Source organism: Ochotona curzoniae, unplaced genomic scaffold (assembly GCF_017591425.1).
Source record: "Ochotona curzoniae isolate NIBS_2020 unplaced genomic scaffold, NIBS_Ocur_1.0 patch56, whole genome shotgun sequence".
Lineage (NCBI taxonomy): Eukaryota > Metazoa > Chordata > Mammalia > Lagomorpha > Ochotonidae > Ochotona > Ochotona curzoniae.
In genome coordinates, this window is record NW_024467035.1 from 735,383 (window position 1) to 754,229 (window position 18,847).

General features: G+C 37.1%; 1 protein-coding gene across 4 annotated transcripts in view; it reads left to right on the top strand.

Annotated features, from left to right (window-relative positions):
* Positions 1-18,847, top strand: part of LOC121168093 (receptor tyrosine-protein kinase erbB-4) — a 984,643-nt gene that overhangs the window by 724,754 nt on the left and 241,042 nt on the right. For all 4 annotated transcript variants that reach the window (XM_040997858.1, XM_040997859.1, XM_040997862.1 and 1 more), the window contains exons 14-15: positions 5,494-5,587; positions 17,364-17,518. In XM_040997858.1, the coding sequence (XP_040853792.1) occupies positions 5,494-5,587; positions 17,364-17,518 (249 nt within the window). The remainder of the gene's footprint in view (positions 1-5,493; positions 5,588-17,363; positions 17,519-18,847) is intronic.

An 18,847-nucleotide genomic window follows, 5' to 3' on the forward strand; every position in this document is an offset into this window, starting at 1 on the left:
AGTTAATACCGTGTTTGAAAGAAAATGAAATCAAATCCTAACTTAGCTCTTGCTGTGTTCTGTCAATCTGAGACAAAAACCTTTCAATTCTAAACTCAGTTTTGTTTTTTTTTTAACCAAAAAATTGGAATGATAATAGTGTCAACTTTGTGGGATGGTTGTGATTGATTATCCTATGAGAAAATTCATAAAAAGCTCTTGTTAGTGTCCCTACAATGAATACTATAATCATTATTCTCTTGTCTGTTAACAGTACACATACACATTTACCAAAATCAAGGAAGCTTATTTATATAAATAAGTTTGGATATTAGGAGGACAGAAATCCTAAAAAGAGGACTTTTGAAACAATCTTGAAAAAAAGAAAAGAAAAGCAGTCAATTGCTGCTGATTAGCATTCAAATCCAGGTCATAGAAGTCACTGTATTTCAGCAACTCTTAACTACAATGCAATCAAAATGAAAGAGAAAGGTAATTTTCAATGGAACCTTCAAACTTTTCTTATCTGGCAACTCTGCTGAAACTTTAGGATCAACACAGGGGCATCAAAGAGAATACTATTCTAAGATCTTCCCAGGCATTTTTGCATCTAATAATTGCAAACTCTAAATGAAACACTATTTTCCCCTTTTTCAGAGAATATGTAGAAAGCAGAAGCATAGCAGTCAAAGTATTTAAAGCAAATACAAAATAAGTGTTAGTTTTTGGATTTAAATTTAGGAAAAACTGGATGCTAAGCCATCTGCGACTCATGCACAATGCGAGTTAAGGGTCTTCTCAGAACAAGAGAGTGAAAAGCTGTAGGACTGGAAATCTGTGGAAGAAAAGGCAACAGGTTTTGTCTGAATTTTCATGAAACGAGCAACCAGAACTCTTTGTCAGCCTTTTGTTACCTTAAGTAAAACATGTGAAAGGAGCTTGTGAGGAAGGAAGCTTTACTTCTGCTTGCAATTTTAAGGGCTCCCAGTCTAAGATCCAATAGTAGGGAGGGTGATGTCATGCGGAGGGAGCATCACTGAGCTGACCCAGGAAATAATGAAGACCCAGGAAGCAAGGTAAACTTATATAAGCTAAGTTTGCACATCGGTCTTCCAAAAACACACTTCCTATGACCAGAAAAAAACCTCTGGCCAGCTGTCATAATTAGATCAATCTTTACCCTTAAGCCATTAACCATTAGCATAAGACATTAGGTGTAAACATCTGCACGATTTGGGGTAGCCAGATCCTATTTAAACTGTAACATTTGTTTTGACTCCCAAATTTTAATGTCTGCTCAGATACAGTAGGTAATTATTCTAGCCTCAGAAGTCTGAAAATAAAGATGAGTCACAGAGGTCAAGTGATTAAGCCACTACTAAGAATGCCCACAAAGTGCCTAATTTATGTCCTGGGTACTTCATGCTTTCTGTTCAGCATAGTGGACTGAGCCTCAGAGATGGTAAATAATGCTTAAGAATTTGAACCCCGAAGACCCATAGAAAAGGATAAGATACAGTTCCTGGATCTGGCTTTGGGTTGGAATTTGGGAAGTGAATCAGAACATACTATCTCAACCCTAGATGTCTCTCTCTTCAGTCTTCCATTAGAAGAAACAAACAAAAAAAAAAGTCCTAAAATCTGAATTTAATCCAACATTAATCCAAAAATCCAAGATCCATAGTCTCATTTTACCCTGAAAGTAAACTCTCCTTTCTGTGAGCATACACACTCAAAAACCAAGTTACGTTCTTCTAAGATACAAAGATGGCACAGGTCATGTGTTTTCATTTCTAAAAGTGAAATCCCCCAAGTGGAAAAGGATTAATTGGGCCAAATCCAAACCACAATTTAGCAGACAAACTTCAAGTTCTTGTACTCCATGCCTAGCATGTAGGAGTGCAGTGCTTAGGGACTGGGTCGTTGACAGCTTGAGCAGCCTCACACCTGTAGCTTTGCAAGACAGAACTCATCTCAGTTCTCTCAGGTTGCATCTCATCTTTGCAGATCCACCTGATACTGCCCCAGGCATGGGTGGAGGGTGGTGGGGGGTGGAGGGCTTGTTGCTCTGCAGCAGCTCTAACCTCACCATAGCCCTTGGGAGATTCTTTGCAAGAATTTACCCCCTGGGACCAATCTCTAGGCTTGTAGTTTCAAGAGCATCCTTTGTAATATAGGTGAGAGACTTCCATGTCTCCCGGCTCTGTTGAGCTTTGCCCATGTGGCTACTCTTAGGAGGCTGTGCAGTGATGTTAGTGACTTTGCCAGGCTTTCCCGGCATGTTGTTTTCTTTTCCTTAGTGGATACCTCACACTGTTGGCATGTCTACTCTGCAGCTGCCCTCTGCAGTTCCATTCTTGCAACTCCATTGTTACATGCAGAGGTTCCAAGTCTGTGGTATGACTCTGCTTGGAACTGCAGGCTTCCCTTTGAAATCTCAGTAGAAGCTGCCTCAAGGTATGAGTTGATACCTTTTCCTCCTCAATGGGTTTGCCACACCAGCAGCCCTGCTTTGCCTGGTAAACCCAAATCTGAAGCTAATCCTGAGAGAGTTTCCTTGTGGTGTTCTTTCTTTAAAAGATTCTTCCTGGGAATCTTTAAACATATTTTTCCTCCTGAATCCGTGGTGGGTCTGTGAAGGAATGGACTGCCTAGATGATCTCTGAAGTGACTGAGAGATGAAGTACACGGTGCCTGCTGTTTGCACTTGCTGTATTAGTAGGCAATTTTTGCATCTCATTTTCCTGTTTCAAACATGCTTGTTATTTCCTTTTCTGTGGTTAGACTCAAAATGTTCCTAATGTTTCCACCCATGATGCAGCCTGAAAACTTTGCTGCCTTGAACTCTTTGCTATCAAAGCAGCTCATCATTTTTAAATATAGCCTCCCTCATAGTCACAAAACATGGGCATAAGAAAGCCAGAATCTTTGCCACTCTGTAACAAGGATGACATTTAGACTAATGTCCAAGAAACTTTTGATTCCAATCAGAGATTTCATCAGCCTAAAGCCTTAACTGTCTATATTTCTGCCAGCATTCTAATCCTCTAAGATGTCTGAATTTCCTGAAACACTTCACTAGACTCTTCCTTCCATCTCCTTCAACCGCTCCCGGTAAACAGATCCCAACCTATCTTCCACATCTGGCATAATCAACAGTAATGATCCCAAAAAGGTCCAATTTTATGTATCACTCAGAATTTTGCTTCTTTAATTAAAATACCTAAAAAGAGCTAATTCAAAAAGGAAAAACTGTATTCCAGTTTATTATTTTGGAGAGTTCTAGTTCAAGATCCAGCACCTGATGGGTATGGTAGAACTCATGCAGGGGGTGGTGGGGCCTGGAATCCCAGAGGGAAACTAGGCTGAACTAGCTTCTCTGGATCCCTCTGTGTGGATTCAATCACCTGGACCTGAAAAAGTGCTGCCAGGCCTGCATCTGAGTTTCCATAGCTACATCAGTATTTCATCAGTAATGTATTAACCTTTTGGGAGACAGCCAAACCTTTCCCCAAACCATAGCAAATACATTTGTCCTTCGACTTTAGATGTGAGGAAGGGGCTTGTGGAGAAGAGTAAGAAAAGCATTGCCCATGTTTTAACAATTTAAGACTTAGAATCTTCATATAGTACCATAACCTTAAAACCGACGATTAGCTAAAGATCAGAGGCTTTGCTGTAAATGTCATAATATAAAACTATACAAACCATGCTTCTAATTTCATTTGCATTTTAACTATTCCTTTCCACCATATTCAGTAACTTTGACCTTTATATTCTGAACATTTCTCCAATTTTGAGAACTCTGTAACATTCATGTCAGTGAACATTACAAGTGTTAAAAACAAAAAAAAAATGTTTAAAGCAAAAACAAAGTTTGCTTTAATGTTACTGATATTTGCTTATGCATTTATTTATTTGAATGAGTTACAAAGAGAGATTGATAAATTCCATCCACTGGTTCACTTCACAGATGGTTGGAATGGCCACTATGCAGCCAAGCCAAAACTAGTGGCTTTATTCAGGTTTCCACAGTGATATCTGGGTTCCAGACAACTGGGCCTTCTTCTGCTGTTTTTCCAGGCCCAGTTGCAGGGAGCTGGATCAGAAGTAAGCAGTAAGGATATAGACTGATATCTAAAAGGGATGCTGGCATCACAGGAAGTGGTGTTTCCCTACAATTGAGATTTTAAACTCAAGAAAATTCACAAGATTTGATTTGTAGCAAGGTAGTATCCTACTTAAAAATGCAACTAACTATGCATAATGCACATAATTAGGCCATCTATTCATATGTGCTGTTTATTTAAAAAAAATACATTTATCTATTTTATCATGGAAAAGATATAGTCTTAATATTCAACCTCTTATTCAAAAATCAATGCTCAACCCTTTGGAGTCCAGTGGTTTATTATGACAAAAACACTTAAATGAGTAAAACATGAGCCTTTAAGGCTAGGCATAACTATTTGTGCTATTTCCTAATTAATCAAATATTGCCATATTTATAATTATATTGATTTGGAAGGATAAATTATGATATAAAGCACAAAAGTGTACTTTTGGATATTTAGTCAAAATTTTATTAATGACTTGCAAATGACATTATAAATGATCTTTACCTAGTATCTCATTTTCAGATAAGTATCAGCAAGAATGGGCTGACTTGACTATATTGTTCCCAACTGAAATTTAATCAATGTTGTGAAAAATTTGGAGTAGACATTTTTGATAATGTAAATACTCAGAATGTGCACATATCCACAAAAACATAGGAATAATGGAGAAGATGATCATCATAGAAGTGAATTTTAGTTAAAAAGTTTGAGGATATTACCATTAAACTTTTTTCTTAATGTATACCGTATAGAATTACTTCAAAAAGAATGTACGCTAAAGAAAGATGTTGTGATATTAGATCAATAATCTGGGAAAATAAAATCTACCATGAAAAGCTTTTTTTTCTAAATCTCCAAGGCAGATATTTTAAAAGAAGAAAGGAAATCAAAGCATTTTTTGAAGTTTCACCAAAAATAAATTGAAGAGTCTTGGGACTTGAAGGACAAGAATGATGAACGTTCATGTAACTTAGCAACAAGAAAACTATAATAGTTCTTTCAAAGTTTGGAAATTAAGGCTTCAGCCAGGAGCAAAATTTTACAGTGAGGCAAACAGGCACGGCCTTACTGAAAAAGGCAGTTTTGCCATGTCATCAAAATATTGTGCTTTCTTATTTTTAGACTGCGAGAATCTCTCTCACAGGAGACAAGTTTCCAGAATGAGTCTATCATTGAATCCAATGGAGGGCAAGAGCCATCTGGCTTCACTTTATCTTTTCTCCTAATGGAAAACTTATCCCTTAATGTAGAGGGAAATGTTTCTGATGCTCCTGGCTCATGGAGAAACAGACTCTAGTATTTACCCTGCCAGTAGGAGTTTTAGCAGATGTTACTTCATTTATTAAGTTGACAGCTTATTTGCTTACGCCTCCTCATGCGGCTGATGTTTTCACAGTGAATTTCGGGAGTTTGAGAATGGCTCCATCTGCGTGGAGTGTGACCCCCAATGTGAGAAGATGGAAGATGGCCTCCTTACATGCCATGGACCGGTAAGCCAAGAGATACTATGGCTCTGTTTTCTTAACTAGTACCATGTCACAATGCGTTACCAGAAGAGCTCAATGGGTTCTTTACTCGATTTAATATAGAAATAAAATGAGCGTGGAAAGAAGAGGGAAGGGGAAAGCACCTCCTGAGAGTAAGTTGGGAGGTGGGATGCCCCCCGAAAGGAGAGGGGGAGAGACAGAAAAAGTTTGAGGAAGAGTCTTGTGGTTTAAGCCTTCCCTGACCCCTCCTTGTTGAGCAGGAACCTACAGATAAAAGGTTCTCCATTGGTGGTCTCCTAACCAGTTAAGAAGTAGGTTGGCAATGCTTGTGCCACCCTCTTGAAGGTGTGGCCAAGATTTGAGCAGGCTTGGAATGCCTCAAATGTTCTTTATGTGTTTAAAGAAGAAAAAAGGGGAAAAAATTATATAATGGGCACACTGACAATCCTGTTATGTAGGTTACACTCACCACTGCCGTCTCACTAATTCCAAATTCTGCTAGAAACAGGAGCAGGAGAAAGGCTGAGCACCAAATGGTGTGGCCACAGCAGAGGATTACAGGGGGTAGAGCATGCTCAGCCAGGGGCCCCTGCTGGGGTGACCATGGTGGACAATTATCATGGGAGCCTGGAAATGTGACTTACTGAGGAGAATGTCACAGGTGATAGCAAATGAAGACCCAGTCACTGAATGAGATCAGTAAAGTCAGAGTGTCGACATTTGGATAATAGCTTAAAAATCAGAGCTAAGGAGAATTTGCTAATCAGAATTGCAATGACTTTGTGCAAAAGAAGAGACATGGGAACAAAGAATAAGGTTAATGACGTCTTTCCTACAAAGGTACAAATCCTGTCAAATTCAAAGTTAGTCAAAGAAGAAATTGAGGAACTACCGAATAAACATATTTCTAAAATTATAAAGTCTTTAAAACCAACAAAAAGCATGTACAGGAGTTCAAGGCATATGTTACACAGGAAACGACAACACTGAAACAAAATCAAGCTGAATTATTAGAAATGAAGCATGCAATACAGCAGAAAAAGCCTTTCTGTTAAAAACTCAATGGAAAACATTAATAACAGAATGAGTGAGGCAAAAGAAAGAATCACAGAATTGGAAGATATTTTCAGCAATAACTCCAAAGAGTTGAAAAGCTGGATGAAGAAGCTAAGAAAAGCAAAAGGCTGAATATGAGTTATAGGAGAGTGCCTGAAGGCACAGAAATGGGAGCTGGATACAAACATGCAGTAGATGAAATAATAAAAAAGAACGACTATAATGTAGGGAAAGAAGTGGGAAACAAAATACAGGAATGCTACAGAACTCCCAGTGGAATTGACCAAAGGAGAGCCTTATCATGACCCATCATATTCAAACTCTCATCATAAGAACATAAGAAAGGGCCCGGTGCGGTGGCGCAAGTGGTTAAGGTCCTCGCCTTGCACACCTGGGATCCCATATGGGCGCCGGCTCTAATCCCAGCAGCCCCGCTTCCCTTCCAGCTCCCTGCCTGTGGCCTGGGAAAGCAGTCGAGGACAGCCCAAAGCTTTGGGAACCTGCACCCGCGTGGGAGACCCGGAAGAGGCTCCTGGCTTCGGATAGGCATAGTATCGGCCCGTTGCGCTCACTTGGGGAGTGAATCATCGGACGGAAGATCTTCCTCTCTGTCTCTCCTCTCTGTATATCCGCCTTTCCAATAAAAAAATAATAAAAATAAATCTTTAAGAAAAAAAAAAGAACATAAGAAAAAAATACTTAAATATGTGTGCAGAAAAAAATCAGTTCATAGAGGACCTCATAGCTGAACTCTCAAAGAAAGCTGTACAGGTCAGAAGAGAATGGAGTGATATATTCCAGATTCTAAAAGAAAAAAAAATTGTCAGCCCAGAATAACCCAACAATAACCCAGAAATTCTTTAAAAATGAAAGAAAATTCTTTCTCAACAAACAAAAATTTCAAAGACTTGACCTCTACTACACTTGCCCCACAAATGTTACTTAAAGGTGTCCTATTGACATAGAAAAGAATAATACCTACCAAAATTGAAGACAAACATGGAAAAAGTCCCAATAAAGTGACAAAAGAAGACTAAATCAAACAATGAGCAACCCATTGCTAAAATGGCAGGGCCAAATCACTACCTATTAATATTACCCATCAATGAAAATGGCTTAAGCTCATGAACCAACGGTCATAGATTATCTGTCTGGAGCAGAAAACAAAACTCATTTACTATTGCCTACCGGGGATGCATCTCAACAAAAAAGATATGAAGAAACTGAAAGTGAATGGATGGAAAAAAATATTCCAGGCTCATGGAAAAGAAAAACAAGCTGTGTAGCCATTCTAACATTATAAAATATAGACTATGGAGTGAACAGAATTAAGAAATGAAGAAGAACACCACATAATGATCAAGGAATCCATTCAGCAAGAAGAAATTGCCATGATAAATACATGTGCAAAAAATACAGGAGTACCTAGCTATGTGCATTAAAAGGGAGAATTAGACTCTTATACAATAATAGTGGGGAACCTAAACTCCACTAACCTCAATGGACAAATCAACGAGACAGAATTCAGTGAAGAAAAACAGAACCCAACCAGACAATAGAACAAATGGAATTAATTGATGTCTATAGAACCTTTCATCCTACAGACATAGAAAAAAGTGGGTTTTTTTTCCCATTAGTACATGGAACCTTCTTCAAGATTGAACATATTATAGGCCACAAAACTAGCCTCAGCAAATTTAGAAAAACTGAAATCATACTGTGTTTCTTGTGAGACAATCATGGAGTGAAACTGGAGAACAAAAAGTTGAAATACTCCAATTCACAAGCAAATACTTGGAGACTGAACAATATGCTGCTCAATGATCCCTTCTTACAGAAGAAGTAAAGAGGAAATAAAGAAGTTGTTTGAAATGAATGAAGGTATCAACACAAATACATCAAACCTTAAGGGAAATAAGCAAGGCATTGTTAAGAGGAAAGCACCAAATAAACGGGCTAACCATACATCTGAAAGAACTAGCAAAACAACAGCAAAAACATCCCAAAATTCGCAGGAAAAAAGAAATAATCAAAATGAGGGAAGAAATACACCAAATAGAGACCAAAAGAAAAAATACATAAAATCAACAAAATCAAAGAGCTGTTTTTTTTATTTAACAGAATAGATTCCTTACTAGCCCAACTAATAAAAAATAAATAAATAAAAAAGAGAGAGAAGATACAAATCAGTAGAATCAGAGAATGAAAGAAGTGTAAAAACAGATATATCAACAAATATAGATGAACTATTGCAAGCAAGTATAAATCAACAAATCAGAAGACCTAGAAGAAATGGATAGATTTTTGGACACATACAATCTACCAAAATTGAATCATGAGACAATTAATAATTAAAATATACCTATAAATAGGACGAAGATTGAATCAGTAATTAAATCCCTCTCAACCAAGACAAGTCCTAAGCCAGATGGCTCACTGTAGAATTTTGCCAAATGCCTCAAGAAATTACTCCAGTCTTCCACAAGTCATTCAAATCAATAAAAGGGAGGCAATCCTTTCTAACTCTTTCTATGAAGCCAATACCGTCTTAATATCAAAGCCAGATAAAAACACAAAAGAGAAAGAGCACTACAGGCTAATATTCCTGATGAACATAGATGCAAAATCCTCAACAAAATACTATGCAACAAAATTCAACAATACATTAGATCATTCACCAGAACCAGGTAGGATTCATCCTTGGCATACAGAGATGGTTTAACATCACAAATCAATAAATGTGATTGGCAACATCAACAAATTGAAAATATAAATAATATGGTCTCATTAGAGAAGGCATTTGTTAAAATCCAACAATACTTCCAGCTAAAAGCCCTAAGCAGGGTAGGCATGGAAGGAACATTGTACAACACAGTCAAAGCAATTTATGAAAAAACTTAATGGCTTCATCATGCTAAATGGGGAAATTATTGGAAGCTTTTCCACTAAGATCTGGAATTAGACGAGCATATTCACTTTCATGATATTCACTTTTATGATGTTACTCATCATAGTATTGGAAGTCTTTGCAAAAGCTATTAGGCAAGAAAAACAAATTAAAGAATTTCAAATGGAAGCAAGAAATTAATTCCTGTTTGCAAACAAGATAGTTCTCTACATAAGGGAACCAAAAGATTCAATTAAGAGATTATTGGAACCAATAGGAGAATTTTCCAGGGCAGCAGAATAAAAGATCAATAAATATAATGATGGCACTAGTATACACAAATAACTCCATGGCTAAGAAAGAACTTCTAAGTACAGTCCTCTTTAAAATAGAGAAGAATATTAAATACCTTGGGATAAACCTAAACAAAGTGGAAGACCTCTATAGTGAAAACTATAAAACACCTAAAAAAAGTAACAGAAAGAGATACTGAAGGATAGAGAAATTTACACTGTTCCTGGATCAACACAATCAATGGAATCAAAAAGTCCAAATTACCAAAAGAAATATACAGATTCAGTGCAATCCCAATCAAAATCCCAACATGGTTCTAAGAAATAGCAAAGGTGATAGACAGTTCATTTGGAAACACCGAAGACCACGAATAGCCAAACATGTCAGAAGAATAAAAGTAAAGCTGGAGGAATCACAATTCCAAAATGCAAGACACTACAAGGTATTGGAAATCAAAAAGTCTGGTACTGGTACAGAAACAGAGAATAAGAATAAAAATCAAAGAACTGAGTCCACACATGTACAGCCAACAAATCTTTAACAAGAGAGCTGAAAACAACCCATGGCAAAAGGTTGGTCTCTTCAACAAATACTGTTGGGACAATTGAACGGCAGCCTACAGAAGTAAGAAGCAACACCCCACCTGTTACCTTATACAAAAATCAGCTCTAAATGGATCAAGGACCTAAATCTGCACCCAGAAACCATCCAATTATTAAAGGAAAACATAGAAAGCACTTTCCACAGTATTGGCATTAGGAAAGACTTCTTAGGAAAGTCACCTAAAAGTACAAGTAGTAAAAGCCAAAATAAACAAATTGGACTACATTGACCTTAGAAACTTCTGTACAGCAAAGGAAATGATGAACAAAGTAAAGAAGCAACCAGCAAAATGGTAGAAAATCTTTGCACACTACACAACAGCTAGGTGAAAAATATCCAGGATTTACCATGAGTTTCAGAAATTCAGCGGTAGCAAAACAAACAATACAGTTAAGAAATGGACAAAGAAAATGAACAGACATTTTTCAAAAGAAAAATTTAAATGGCTAATAGACATGTGAAAAAATGCTCAGGTTCCCTAGCTATCAGGGAAAGACAAACAGAAACTACATTGAGGTTCCACCTAACACCTGGAGAATGGCCTACATTCAGAACTCTATGAAATATGTTAGCATGCATGTGGGAAGAAAGGTACCTTACTGCATCATTTGTAGGAGTGTAGGCTAGTGCAGCCACTATGGAAGTCAGGATGGGGAATGCTCATCAACTGAAAATACACCTGCTGTATGAGCCAGCCTTCCCATATTTTGGAATATAAAAAAAAAAGGAAATGAAATCTGCATATAAGAGACTGACCTATAATCCTATGCTTATAGCAGCATACTCCACAATGACAAAAATTATTGAAGCAATCAAAATGCCTATTGAAAGAGGAATGGCTAAGGAAACTGTGATTCATCTACCCCCATGGAATACTACTAAGGCAATAAAATAGTGAAATTCTGCGATTTACAACAAAATGGTCCCAACTAGACTAGACAGTTATATTCAATGAAGTAAGCCAATCCCCCAAAGAGAAATACTTTGTTTTCTCTGATATAAGGTGACCTTCATGCAAATTACAAGATCCATAGATAAATAGTTCAACATGTTTATACATATATTCATCTAGAATAACTGTATAAAGAAGACAATCAGAGCAAGAATTGAAGATACCACACAATGTGCATCTCTTACATTAAACTGAACTCCAAATTAAACTGTTAAATGCATATTGGCAATAGGATGCTGAACTCTCTTCCACTGTCTATATCTACAATGTCATGATTTTGCTAAAATAAAAGAGTGATGGACTTGTCACTATTACTGAAGGGCTATACCATTGTAATATACAGGAAAAAAGAATACCATTGTAATATACAGGAAAAAAGAGATGGGAGTGGGTCTGGGGAGCATAGAAGGAAAAACTCCTGAACCTAAGGAACTGTATTATGAAAAATAAAAATAAAATATGTTTTGTATTAGATGAACTCTTTAAACATTCAACGTTATAAATCTTTATTCCCTAGGTGACATATTTAAACAGAATTCTAAGATTCAGTATTATCCTGGAATATGCAGTGTTGAAAAGAGGACTGCACAAGGCTAAAATTTAGAAATAGATATGATAAATAGGTTTAAGCTGTTATAGAAACACAACTGGAAGAAAACCGAATTCTCTTCTTGAGATGAATATTGAGGTGTTAAGGAAGGCCATGTAAATTTGGTGTCTGACTATGTGATTCAGAAAAGCTGCAAACAAACATGGAAACTGGCAAAGTTCATGTGTTTGAAGAATACTGTAATACATTCGTATCTCTGCTTCATCAGTTTAACGTTATGGCTGTGTGAAGTAAAGTGTAGAGAAGGAGGAAGCTGAAGTCTCAAAAATGAAAATCTATAGCATTATGATAAATATTATGGCAGAGAATAGAGTTGAGATCTGAGACTCCAAGGAGATACAGTAGGCTCAGGAAATTCATCAGAGATGAAGTTTAATATGTAGTTTGAAGCTAATATTAGAGAAAGATTGATAATTATTTTTTAGAACTCTCTTTACTTTCTGTCATTCAGACTTTTCCTTGATATGTTTGTAATCAAGTTGTCATATTCATCCTTCTTTAGACAAATTTCTAGTTCACCTCTGTTATTGAATCACCTCTCAGTAGATAGTTTGAGAACCAACATTTGATTGCAGCCAAGAGCTCAATACTGCTTCATAAAAATTCATTTGAAATTAAATAGTATTAATTTTTTCTGTGAGAGTGCTTATTCAGCACTTAATTAGCTTAGAAAAAAAATATCACTGAGCCCTCCAAACTTCCACTAGACCCCAGTGAGCCATTCTGGAACTTCGTCTAAAGAAGGATGTGGACAACTTGGACAATTCAGTGGACTTCCACAAGGATGCTTATGCTTGGAAAATCAGACCTCTGAGAAAAAGAAATGATGTGATTTGGCTTGAAGAACCAGTGTCTAAAAGGCAGTTTAACATGTAATGATCTCCAAGGAAGTATGCACATGACGAGTACAGCTGCTTTCTTTCTCCACTGTGGATATTAATGTGAAATACTAGTCCTCCGTCAGAAAAGTGGGAATTCTGTAAACAATTTCATGAAACAGGAAATGAATGTGTGTACTTGGCAGTTAAAGTCAGTTGTGTGTCAGGATGCACTTAAGTGGTAGACTGATGGACCTATGACTGTTTTTGAAGTATTGTACAATTGTAATGAGACAGAGGGATGAAAATTTGGGAGAGGAAAGGGGGAAATCCCTGAGCCTATGGAACTGCATCATAAAAAAATGCATTTAAACATTTTAAAAAAGTAAATCATGATATCCATATAAGAATTCATTTAAAACATACTTTACGTAAGTCTTGATTTTAAACCAGAGAGTCAAAAGGGGTATCTTTTAGAGATTTAAACTTCAAATGTGAAAATAAAATGCCAAAAAGTTGATCCATCTACTCCAAACAATACTGGGATGATCAAATACCTCATTTCATCTAGGCAGAGTATGTATATAGTACATAGTCTCACAACACCACTTCTTAATAAATCATGGACAACTACCTCATTTTCTGAGGTTGTAGATCAGTGTAAGTATCACAGTACTGATCATTTCTGTAGATTTCTTATTAAACGTTCAAGGTTAATTTTTCTTTACACATGAAATTTCTCTCTACCATCCATTTTATTCTAAACATCTGTCTCGGAAATCTCTTGTTCATTTATTCAGGGAAGGTTGTTTAGCAGCTACTTGACATCAGGATCCACCTACAAACTCACAAGAGCTTTAATTGGTAACAGTCATGTTCATGGTGAACATGGGTTCACAGAATGGCACACTTTACCTTCTTATAATCTTCCATGCAAGGACCTGGGATCAAAAGGAAAACTGTTGGAGAAAGTCGTGTGAATGAACTGGGTAGAAATCACATGTTCATGGAAATCACCATGAAAATCTCCAAGTGGATGAAGAACGCGGGCGCCGTCCTTCCGTGTGGCTGCTGCTGTTGGAAGTGCCTCCAGTAACCTGAGGCACACCAGTCCAGCTAGGGTAGAACACCCCCGTGAGCAGTGAAAGAAAAACCAAGTAGTCTCAGTGAGAATAACTGGTCTCTCATGCACCTTAAGAAATAGTAACAGTTATGAAAAAAAAAAACGAACCTTGCTATGCATAGTGTTTTGGCGCCTATTATTTTTCTGTCATGTAATATAGGAACCTGTCAATGGTAATACAGGAACATGTCAATATAATATGTATACTTTTACTAAATTACTTTTAATAAGTGTTTGAGTTCCTGCCACCCACATGAGAGACCTGCAAGAAACTCCTGACTGTGTGATGGAGGTGAGGGGAACCAGTACATGGAAAACCTCTCTCTCATTCTCTCTTTTCCTTTCTTTGTCTCTATACTTTTCCATTCAGTCTTTCAAGTAAATAAAATCTAATAATATTTTTAAAAGATTGACACTATAATAAAATGAAAAAGTAAGTCATCAAAATGAATTGGGGGCCCAGTGTAATAGATGGCTAAATCTTCACCTTGTAAGTGCCAGGACTGCAGATGGGCACCAGTTTGTGTGCCAGCTGTTTCACTTCCCATCAACTACCTGCTTATTGTCTGGGAAAGCAGCAAAGGATGACACAAGGCTTTGGGACCCTGCACGCATGTGGGACACCTGGAAGAAATCCCTGGTTTTTGGCTCCAGATTGACTCAGCTCTGGCCATTGTGGATATTTAGGAAGTGAACCCATTGATGGAAGATCTTTTTCTCTGTCTCTCCTTCTCTCTGTAAATCTGATCTTCCTTTCCAGCAAAAATAAAAATAAATCTGAAAAAATGATTGGAAATCTAATTCCTGGTGTTATGCCATTTTTAGCCTGCCAGTGTTTCCATTGGATAGTAATGGATATATACTTATCTTTACTGAACATTATTACATCTAAATTATGTTGCTACTTTCTCCATTTAAGAGCTGAAGGTATTTTGCCTAGGATGACTAGAAAGTTATTCTGCATTTGAGTATGTTGGTAGGCATTGGAGCTGTGAGTTGACTATGGAGAACCCAACTGCAGGATTCTCACATTTTTCATTTCACTAATTTTTTCCAACAATAATGTCTTTAGTTTGATGAGAATAAGATTCTTTCTTTGAAAGTGACAGTTTTATGTAATATAGGATAGTGGTTAAGCATGACAGAAATTCTAGGAAACCTTGAGACAAAGAAGTGAAATAAGGGAAGTCATGTGCTTTTATACAATCGTCTGCCTGAACTGGACTTCTTTTTAAATTCTTTTTTGCGTTGTTGCTTTTACAGTTTTATTTATTTTATCTTGCTTTTGCTGTTGCTGTACAGATATATTGCTGAAGCAAAAGGTGGGAATGTAGGGGAAGATAAGGGAAATTAGAGAACAATGCAAGAGAGCAGAAATGTAGGCCAGAGAAGCGAGAAGAGAAAGGATAGATAAAGCCTAAAATTGTATATTACATTTTTTCGGAAAGCTAATATAGCTGTTGAAGTCAGGGTAATACAGGGTATGCTGTCACAGGAAATAGCCTGCATTTAGTAGTGGTTTTCAGAAAGGAAAAGTGCACTGAAAGCGTGAGAAATGTTTCGGGACATTCCTCCCCCTGTGATGTCCCAGGATTGCAGGGCACTTTGAGCATATGCCACCTCCAAGTCCACACGGGGCTCTTGAATCATGGCAACAGGAAAAGAAGACGAGAGTTTAGCACTGGCCTTCTCACGTGTCACGCTTACATTTTACTGGCTAAGACAAGCCATACCTTTCTTCTCATGTGAGGGAAATTATCGTCTTCACATATATGTGGAATAATATGGGTACTGCTGAATTGCAGCTGTGTCTCTTATAATAGCTTAAAAATAAATCTATTGTCACAAAGTAAAAACCTAACATGTCTACCAGGATTAAGATTATCTTTTATTTGCCAGGATAGATTATTGAGTGTAAAGATGGCTTAGGTTCAAGGATAAAGAAGAATATCTCATATCCATTTTCCATTACTGTGATCTGCTCATTCACTGCACTTAGGCTCCTAAGAGACTTGGGAATACAATGACAAAAGAGGGGGCATTATGCACATACATTTCTGTAAGTTTCTTTATTATGGAAATGAAGTGGGAATCCATATATTTCATTCCTTTTGATATTTTCAAGACTTTTTAGTAATGTCAGCTTAGGATATTACATTTCAAATGATAATACAGTCAAATCGTTGAAATGCTTGAACAACAAAGAACAAAATTAATTATGCTGGAAGATTAAATATAAACTCAGTCTTTGTTTCTTGATTTTTTTAACATCTTCTGATTTCACCTGGACCTTATCTTACATTATAAAAATGTAATAGAACAATCATTCCTAATTCCCAATTCAGTCTATAACTGCCTAATTTGCTAATAACAAGTCTTATTCTGTGTTCAGAAAAAGCATGTCTCTTGTCTTGTACAATACGTCATGCCATTGAGAATACTTGCACAGTAAATGATTCTGTATAATAGTATTAACGTGCCTAAGTACCCATGAACAGGTGCTACAATTGGAAACATGCGAAGTATTCTTTTTGGGGGAGGAAATGAGAGGTTACCAATAGAAAAGGCTTCAGCTAGAATGGAGATTAATTTTCACAGCGTATTTTTGCTTGTTTGAACCTTAAACCTCATATTAAAGTAGTGAAATAAACAGGTACTTCAGCAATCTCCAGATTTTAACTATTTTTAAGACAGTACATTTTATTTTGATTTAAAAATAGCTTAAAATAGTACATTTCTTCATGTCTTGGTTCCTTGTACTGTCAGATTACAGTGCCTGGCTGTGTCTTTAATGTTTTTGGAAGAATCTAAGCCAATCTAGCTAATAGACTCTATTTCCTGTATTGATTGGCGATCAATTCCTTCTTATTTAGCAAATGAATGGTTATGCCCAGTGTTGTACAGTGTTCTGTGCTGTGATTCACAAAGTGGCCTTGTTGATAAACCTGATGTAAACATCTGTCTGAGTTGTTTCCATGTGAACTATGACACTTGTGCGGGTATGGATATTGGGGAGAAATGGGTCAGAGGGAGAAGTTTCAGAAGGAGTGGCTGAAGAGAATAGCAATCTCAAAGTCATGTAACATTCAAGAAGACATCAAATTAACTTAGCTACGTAAAAGGTAAAATAGCTACAGGTTTTAGAATATGGCATCTTTTAAGAAAACAAATATGTACATTTAGCATAGGTACTGCTAAATTGTTTTTGACGTACATAGAGTACCAAAACTGAACTTGAACTCTTCAGGGTGTTTATATGACAGTGACCTCAGCCACTTTGACAGCGCTGAAATGGCTGCATATTTCCCTAGAAGAATGTCCCGTTGTAATTCACAAAGTCCAAGCCAGGAAACCACATGCATGCATTCCAGATCAAATAGCACCCACTTACTTTTCTTCCTTTATTTCCCCCCTTTTTTTCTTTTTTACTTTTCAGGGACCTGATAACTGTACAAAATGCTCTCATTTTAAGGATGGCCCGAACTGTGTGGAAAAATGTCCAGATGGCTTACAAGGGACAAACAGTTTCATTTTCAAGTATGCTGATCAGGATCGGGAGTGCCACCCCTGCCACCCCAACTGCACCCAAGGGTAAGCATCCTTGTGAGCCAAGGCCTGAAGCTGGCCTGTCCCCTCCACAAACTACATTTAGGACTAGTTTCTTGAAGAAAAAATTGTATCATCTGAAATATTTCTTCTTGACATTCCCTATAACAGTTTTATTGACACCTCCATGAAACTGGTGTGAAAAAAATGCTTTCGGTACATTGAAAAAATTCTTGTAAATATGACAGCAAATATGGAAATTGTGAAAATATTTCACAGAGGTGTGCTTTTATTTTTTTGTTGTCACACTTAGCTTAAAGAGAAGACATCGCTTTTTGATAAGCTACATTGATCACTTCTGCAACAAAATACAAGCAAAAGCAGTAATGGCAGAGCTAAAGGAAAATTTCATGATGGATAGATTAAAAGATAACAGATTACCTGATTTGAACTTCTTCTACAACCTAGGATTTATTTCATTGTTTGAAAAAAGCGTCGGTGTACATTTTTCTGTTTTCTGGGAATGTATCATACAGTGAAGATTGTTTTTGGTAGTAATAGCAATTTAATAAGAAACACACACTATAGAAATTGACAGACATTGTTTGAAGTGAATTAAACAGCCCCTTAAGACACCTGCATCCCACATCAAATTGCTGGTTCAAATCCAGAACATTCCATACTCTCCTACAGCTTCCTACAGATGTGCCTGGAAGGCATCAGGTAATACAGTTGCCAAAGCTCCTCCCACCCATGTGGAAAACCTAGATGAAATTTCTGGCTCCTTTCTTAAGAAACCTGATATGGCTTCTGCAGACATTGGAAGAGTGAATCAGCCGAGGGAGGATTTTCTCTCTCTCCCTTCCTCCTCTCTCTTAACTCCAACTCTGCCTTTCAAAGAAATAATCTATTTGAAAGAAAGGAGAAAAGCACTAAGCTGTGGAAGACACATGCCATTTGAACACATGCCATTCCCTATTTCTTGAAAAGACAGCCAACCACTTTTTGTAAGCATTTTTGTTTCTTCCACGAAGTGAATAATTTTAGAATTAGGAGCAATTTCTGTGCTTTATGTTTCTCCTGTCCACAAAACACTTTCTCCATTTTGAGTGTCCACAGGCATATGCACATACAAGCAGAAACATCCACTTTTGTAGAGAATATTCATGCATACTTTATCTGGCAGAAGCATGAGATTCCGTGAAGAGATTTTCTGCCAGATTAAGAGTCAGTTGTTAAGGGACATTGAAGACATAAAGAAAGCAGCAGCATTTTTCACCAAGAAAACATCAATTTTTAGATGCTGCTAAGATTTCCAGCAGGCCAAGGAACCAGCTTATCACCCTGTGAAGTGCCAAGTTCTCAGAAGATAGA